This window comes from Sturnira hondurensis, unplaced genomic scaffold, assembly GCF_014824575.4.
Source record: "Sturnira hondurensis isolate 20B ecotype Veracruz unplaced genomic scaffold, ASM1482457v3 Scaffold0024385, whole genome shotgun sequence".
Classification (NCBI taxonomy): domain Eukaryota; kingdom Metazoa; phylum Chordata; class Mammalia; order Chiroptera; family Phyllostomidae; genus Sturnira; species Sturnira hondurensis.
This window is the reverse complement of record NW_028097016.1, coordinates 267,908-275,196: the sequence shown is the minus strand read 5'-3', so window position 1 is coordinate 275,196 and position 7,289 is coordinate 267,908. Positions and strand designations below refer to the sequence as shown.

The window sequence follows — 7,289 nt, the reverse complement described above, 5'->3', positions numbered from 1 at the left end:
TGAGTCCATCCTTGAGCCAACACTTCATGGCCAGCTTCAGACTGCTGTTTCCTAGGGGAAGCCCATTTTATAGCAAAACAGGAAGTGGAAGGAAGGGACTGCTCTGGATGGGAGAAAGAAAACTAATAAAAATGTGAATCTGGTTGAGAAAAGCTGTACCAGGAAGACCGGGATGGCTGAGCCCTGGCCAATGGTGGAAGAGAGACCAGGGGATAAGCAGAGCGGGGCCAGGGCAGGGCAAAGGGAATGTGTCCCCCCCAGGGGGTACCTCCTCCCTCTGTCTTCACCGCCGTCCCTGTCTCCATGCTCTGTGCACTCCTGACATTCTCTCAGGGATCTGGGACAGAGAAAGAAACTTTCAAGTGTCGATCATCAGATGCACTGCCTGTGAGTAAGTATGCGGTCATTATTTGGCCTTCACAACTTCTGGGAGTCAGGAAATAGGAATGACCAACCTCACTTTCCAGGTGAAGGAACTGAGATGCAGAGAAGTTAAATCACTGTGAGTGGCAGAGTCAAGATTTGAATCCAAACCTGACTAACCCGAAAACTCTGTTCTTTTCTCTCCACTCCACTGGAGTCTGGAGTCAGGCTTCAGATGGTCCCCAACCTCTGGAATCAGATGCACTATTGTGTGTGTGTGTGAGTGTGCATGCCCATTTTTTATGGGGAGTCCATATCTTTTATCTTCTAAGGTGATTGTCACCCGCAGCCTGACTATACCATGGTACCTCCCTGCAGGTGGTGGCCTTTGAGCTGGGTGTAGAAGGTTGGGGTGCAGTGGGGTGGGATGAAGGCTGGCTTGGTGTAGAGGAGCACCCGTAGGAGCATGTTAGGGGAAGGAGTTCAACAGGTCTGAAGCATGCCGAGGGTGCCGTGGGTCCTCATCTATTTGTGCTCCAGTCATGGCTCCTGGCTCCCAGGTCCTAAAAGGCATCTGCCTGCCCTGCAGCTTGCCAGCGTGGGTCTACAGGCCAGAGGCACTCCAGACCAAGCATCTGGATATTTGTTCTGGTCACAGTCCTGTCCTCTGCTGGATTTTATCACCATGAGTAGAATCTAGCAGGGAGATGTTACAGCTTCTCATTCCAGCTTCTGAGTACAGGGTGGGAAGATGGTGAGCACACAGGTACCATTGCCTGTGGCTCCTCATTGGCCAGAGGCCAACATTAGGGAAGAGGACTGTTTCCTGGGCCCTTCTACCCCTTCCACCCTTCCCTGCTCCCCTCCTGGCTCACAGCTCCATGTCTCTACTGCCCTGGGGTCTCCCCGCCCTGACCAACCTAAGAGGTTTTAAGCACAAGGACCTAATCTCCTTTAAATCTCAGCTCAACCCAGAGGTGGAATTGGCATGAAGCTGATGCTGCTTGAGCATCCGGGTCTCCGTATGTGGTTATGTTGTCATGTTCCTGGGAAACGCGCAAAGGTAAGATCTTCAACCATATGCTGGTTCTTTTCACTCCAACTTCCCTCGTGTCCCAACTTCCCTTTATGTGAGGGGGTTGGAGGGGCCCTGGGCACATCTGGGGTCTGGCTAAGGAGGATGAGTTGAGTTGGGGATCAGTTTAATTGGGGTTAATTCGGACGTATTTATGTGGTTCTCCGCCACCTCTGCATGGAGATCAATCCCTGCCAGCCACCTCTATGTTTGGAATGGCTTCTAGGAGTCTTCCTACCCACTGTCCAACTCACTCAGAATTGTGACTTCAAGGTGTCCTATCCAGCAGTTGTCTTGTGACATGAATGTTTTATGTCACCTGGCCCTGGAAGCGTATGGACAATGAAGGAGAAACAAGAGAAACAGGCTTGAAATGTACAGAAACAGAAGCCAGTCTGTGGGAAATCCTTCCAATTGTTGGGGGGAAATGTACTTTAGAGGTGCACATAGCAGTTGGTATAAACTGTGATATTTTTCTGAACTGTGCGATGTAGTTTTGACTTCTTTTCTCATTAGTCACTTAGTAAATAGTCACTTCCTTACCTCATTCTGTGTTCTTTTTCTTAGAGGGCTCTCCAAGAGCTTTAGTTCCCAGTATAAGCTTTAGTTCCCAGAAAATCTGGACCTAACCCTGGTGATGCCTTTATTTCCTATGTGATCCTGGGCCTATCTGTTACTTAGCCTATCTGAACTGTTTCCTCTTTGGTGAAACCTAAATGACAGTTTGGGCAGGTGAGGACTCAGAAAGCCTCATGCCCTTACTCCAGTTCTGAAACCATCACTGGAGGAAGTAGCCCAGCCTCATGAAAATGAGACCGGAATATATGGGTAGGGGAAGAGGTAATATACAAGAAATAATGGTGAGCAGTGAATCCAGTAAACCTTAAATCCAAATAATTGGAAATAATGTGGTTGTTGCAAATTCTAATGCAGTCTGTAAGAAAGGATTTTTGTAGTAGGAGAGACATTATGCAAGAACGAATTTAATAACAAGCTGTATCTATAATTCCAGATTATTTCTGCCAAACCTGGGAAAGAGGGAAGGAGAAGAAATATACACATACAAAGTCCTTCATCTTGTTGAAGATTTGAAATTCTTGGCATTGATAAATACAGGCTCAGATATTTTTTGAACATTGAAAGGTACCAAAACCAGTGTAGTAAATCGGGAATTAGAACGTCTGCACTCCCCTCCTCTTTCACATGAGACAGCCTCAAGGCCTGATGCTGGGAGTAGCCACTTGTGCCCCCTGTGCCCTCTGCCTTCCCCCAGCTGTCAGCACATGGCTGGACACAGGGCTTGGGAAGTGGCCGCTGATGGCTCCCTGCCTCCTGCCTCTGGAGCAGCAGGTCCCAGCCAGGTCAGAGAGCTGAGGGCAACAGAGTGGCTGGGAGCAGATCAGGGAGATACCAGGCCTGGCCGGAAAGTCAGAGGAGGCCTGACACACACAGGCCCACCTTGCTCAGACCCAAACGTTCCACAGACCGACCCATGCAACAGAGCTGGGCGTCATTGCTCCCAGCATCACCGGCCCTGGCAGGACAAAGGGCAGGTCCTTATACCAACCCAGGTATCACAGAGAAGATGTTGCCCCCAAAACTTGAGTATCCCAGAACCAGACACTATCTACATAGCCCCAGGTAACCCAGATTGAAGCACCCAGGAGGAAACGGTGAAATTAGGATTCTACTTACAAAAGTCACAGTGACTTAGGTGGTGATCACGATCAAATATGTGAAGTCTTGGCAATGCATAGAGTACCAGTAAGTGTGTTTGGGGTGCATTTGGTTTTTGAAGTCAGAAAATGCCCAAGTGAGGGGCCTGGGGCCCCCCTCTCCACTGGAGTCCCTCACCCAGACTGTGGCTCCCTGAGGGCAAGGTTTGAGACTTCCTGAGTCCAGAGAGCGAATCTCCCCACTGAGCCGAGACTGTGAGGGGGCCTCACACAGGATTTCCTACAGGCCCTGCCCCTCCCAGGTGTCCTGAGTGTGAGGCCACCTTTATCGCCAGTGGATCTCCCCTTGGAGCTCAGGTCTCTGCCTCCAGGGGGCGCCAAATGGACACTACTTGACAAAGGCTGTCCAGCCCCACGGTTCAGGCTGAGTGGGGCTGGGGAGGAGACGCTAGTCCTTCCTGACTGCACAGATGGCCACAGCTGGAAGGGGCCTGAAAGCTGGTTAAGTCCATGTCCACCTGGCACGGGTAGTGGCTGAGGCTCAGAGAGGATGCTCCAGGCAAGTGGCAAAGCAGGGCTGGGATCTGGTATGCAGGGCAGCCTGGCTTACTGGTGTCCACTTTGCTACCCTAAGGCCCCAGGAGGAAAGACATGCAGTCCTTCTGCCCAGGAAGGCCTGGTTGCAGGTCAGGAGGGAAGACCCTCTTGCTTCAGAAGTGGTCAACACAGCAAAGCCCCAAGTAACTCCTTGGTGCAGATGAGCAAAGAGAGACCCAGAGAGGGTCAGCAACTTGCCTGAAGTCACACAGCAAGTTAGTGGAGGAGTCAGAATTGAAAAACAAGGCTCCTGACAATCAATCTCAAGGCTAAGGTCCCAGAAGAGGTACTTGCTGTGGCTGCCTCTCTTGGCCAGGGTGGGGCCCTGGGACAGCTCACACTCCGAATTCTTCAAGCTTCTTCTCTGGTCCTGACACTAACAATTGCTGTGGTGGGTCAGGGCATGCCACCACCTTGGTCCCCTCTTCTTTGTTCTGCTGCCTTAGGATAGCCAAAATCAAGGCGAAGCAAACCAGGGAGCCCGTCTTGAAGAAGAACTGGAGTCCAATGAACCTGGGAAAGAGCAAGGGACCCTTGGGCTCAAGACCTGCCCAGCTGGGGCTTGGATGTCTTTGGGCTGGGGCAGAGTGGGGTCAGCAATCGCCCCCCCACTGTCAAGTCAGAGACACTGAGGCCCTGAGGGGAGGAGAGGCCTCCAGCCCCAGGGCAGTGGACTCTGTGCAGGACAGCATCGGTTGGGGAGGTGAGGGAGCCCCTGGGGTTGGGCCTGGGCAGCCCTTCCCAGGAAGAGGGGGATGCACTGTGCAGGAGGAGGCCTGGGTGAGGAGCAGAAGCCTGGACACCCTCCCTGCCCCGCGCCTGACGGCCTTGTGGCCGGGCCAGCTCTGCCTCTCTCTAGGTCCCCTGAGGGCTCGGGGGGCCTACGATTGCAACTTTGGATTGCACCCCCTCTGCCAAAGGAAAAAGAGGGTTCATTCTCTCCTGTTTGTCTCACTCAGAGATTTTCAACCAGGGTGCTGCAAGAATTTTCAAAACAGTCAGGGGCACTGACTTCTTTTTCCTTAGATCAACAGCTAAAAAAGTGACCACAGCCATCACAATAGCCATCTGATGTGAATGAATCACATCTATGCCTTTTTTTGTTGGGTTGGCAAAAAATATATTTTTTTGGTGTGCTGCAAAATTTTAGTAATTTGTTTATGTACCATGAGATGAAAAAGGTTGAACATCACTGGTCTGACTCACCAAGTCTCCCATTTAACTGCTCCCATCCCAGGACATCCCTGGGCAGTCCTGGCCCCCAGGGGCCACACCCCCCTTGGAGCTGCTCGTGTCCCGCTCCATGCTTCTAGCCTGGCTAGCAAGCACCCTAAACCTCTCACCCACCCCAGGGCCAGCAGCCTCCCTGCCTTTGGGCTCCTGTGGGCTTCTCATTGTTATAGGTGGGAAGACAGAGCCCTGAAAAGGCAGGTCTCACAAAGAGGGAGAAAGAGCTGGGCCTGGATCCCAGGCCTCCAGTGTTGCCGATGGGGCCTTCTTCCTATCCTGCCCCCCCACCCGCCCCCCACACACACCAATTTCCTGTCTCTCTCACTGCCGGGCTGCCCCCTTGGTTCTCCCCACACTCGGCTGTGATGATGCAGTTCCTGCACAACTGCCATCAGACAGCTTGGATTCAAGGCCCAGCTTCTCCAGTTCTCAGCTATGTCTTTGGGCCACTTTCACTCCCAAATCTTCCATCAGCTCAGCACTGGATACAGCACTTGTCACCAGCAGGACTTCCTCCCCCAGCTGGTGTCCTGCCTGGGACCCCTCCAGTGCTTCAGACACCCTTCCCACAGACCCCCCTGGCAGCCCCTGCCCCAGGTCTCACCGGTTTCGAAGCAGGTCATGGTCATAGTAGCGGCAGACGGCCCGACGCCCACAGCTCCAGGCCCAGTGCAGGCAGGTGGTGTCGATGGCGCTGCCGTGGATCACAGGGCTGGGCATCCAGGCTGGAGGAGGACAGGCTCAGGATACAGCGGGTCTGGCATCCCAGTACCCCCACCCTGTCACTCCCTGGCATACACAACCCCCTGGGAGCTCCGGGTCATTGGAGAACTCTTGGCCCATGTCTTTGGCCCTCAAGCCCAACCCTCACCTCAGTATCAGATGCTGCCTCCCTGAGGGGCTGTCTAGCTGCTCACATACCCACCTCCAGTACCTGGGTGTCACCTGCCTCCCTATGGGCCTGCGAACCCCAAGGTCAGGATGGGGGTCCCACTCATCCCGGTGCCCCCAGGCCCGGTGCACAGTGGGTGTCTGGACCGGTGGTCCCGAGCAGGCTCTTTACCCAAAACTCTCAGGAGCATGAACTGGATTCCCACGGCCAAAGTCTTGTCTTCTTTCTTCACTCCCCTAACAAGCAGGAACATGGATGACAGAAGGATCGACAGGGCTCCAGCCCTCAAGGGACTCCCACCGTCCCCTTCTGTCCCACCACCTGCCCGCCTTTCCCCGGCATCAAGCTCCTTGAGTGGGATGGGGCCGGGGCCTCAGGCTCCACACTCCATTTCCAGTGAACCTGCAGAGCCGGGACCCCACGTATCAGGCACAGCCACTGACGGTCAGGGCTGCGTGCTGAGCTCCCTGTGCTGGTCACAGATGCCTCCCCTTTCTCCCCACACCCCGGCTGCACCAGTGTCTCCCCTTCCCACTACACTTGACAGAGCCTGGAGCTGGACACCAGTCGGGCCTCATCAGCTGCGATGCCGCAGCTCCAGAGGCCCCGGCAACCACTGGCTCCTCTCCTAGGCGGTACCAACGGCTGGTGTTAGTGGAGCGCTGACTACGGGCTCAGTCATTCTCTGCTGCAGCACCCCTTGCCCCCATGAAGGAGGTATATCATTAGCCCCATTTTACCAATTAAGAGACTGACAGATTCTTGGACAGGTTAAGTGGCTTGGCCGAGATCCCACGACTGAGGGCCGTCAGGAGCTAGAGTTTGTGCGGCCCTTTGCCCGCCTTCACTCCTAAGAGGGCTGCCTGCTGGGCCACTTGCTGACTACTTTCTCTGTGCGGCCAGACTATTGTATGGGTCTACTTGGCTTCTAGTATTTGTGAGGTGCTCCATCCCCGTTCTAACTTTCTAGAAAACATGAAATAAAATAACCCCAGCATAATGAAAAATTGGAATTGTCCTTTCAGTGAGGCCCCCTTATTGAGCCCCCACCCTGATTGCTGCTGACTTTGCCTCAGATGAGAACTTGTCAGTCCCAGCAGGCACCCTCAGGACAATAGCCAGAAAGATCTTGGCTATTGCTCAGCCAAGAGGCAGTGCTCAGCATAGGCTGGGTCCACGGTGGGCACTTAATAAGTGCTTGTTGGCTAGAAGTGGCATTCACGTAGTGGATGACACCAGTAGGACTTGGTTTTCTGAACAAACCTCCCTCTGCCTGCCAGACCGTAGGGTGAGGGCTGGGAACCACGTGACCCTGTGTCTGGGAGGCAACAGCGGGGCCTTTAGGTGTGGTCTTCCCTCCCCTGAGACCAATAAGGGCCTGGGCTCTGGGACCCAGCACCAGTATGTTCCCCTGGCTACCCAACCCATGCTACGTGACCTGGGGTTAGCTCCTGAA

The 7,289-nt window shown here is 53.8% G+C and overlaps 1 protein-coding gene across 5 annotated transcripts in view; it reads right to left on the bottom strand.

The window, feature by feature from the left end:
- Nucleotides 1-2,405: 2,405 nt before the first annotated feature.
- The window catches only part of SLCO2B1 (solute carrier organic anion transporter family member 2B1), a 63,189-nt gene continuing 58,305 nt past the window's right edge, over nt 2,406-7,289 (bottom strand). For 4 of the 5 annotated variants that reach the window (XM_037038401.1, XM_037038403.1, XM_037038399.1 and 1 more), the window contains 3 exons: nt 6,005-6,069; nt 5,546-5,666; nt 2,406-4,224 (listed from right to left, as the gene is read on the bottom strand). In XM_037038401.1, coding sequence (XP_036894296.1) covers nt 4,047-4,224; nt 5,546-5,666; nt 6,005-6,069 — 364 coding nt within the window. In that variant the 3' untranslated portion in view covers nt 2,406-4,046. Of the gene's footprint in view, nt 4,225-5,545; nt 5,667-6,004; nt 6,070-6,091; nt 7,195-7,289 lie in introns of those variants that run through there. The other variant, XM_037038402.1, reaches the window with a different exon arrangement.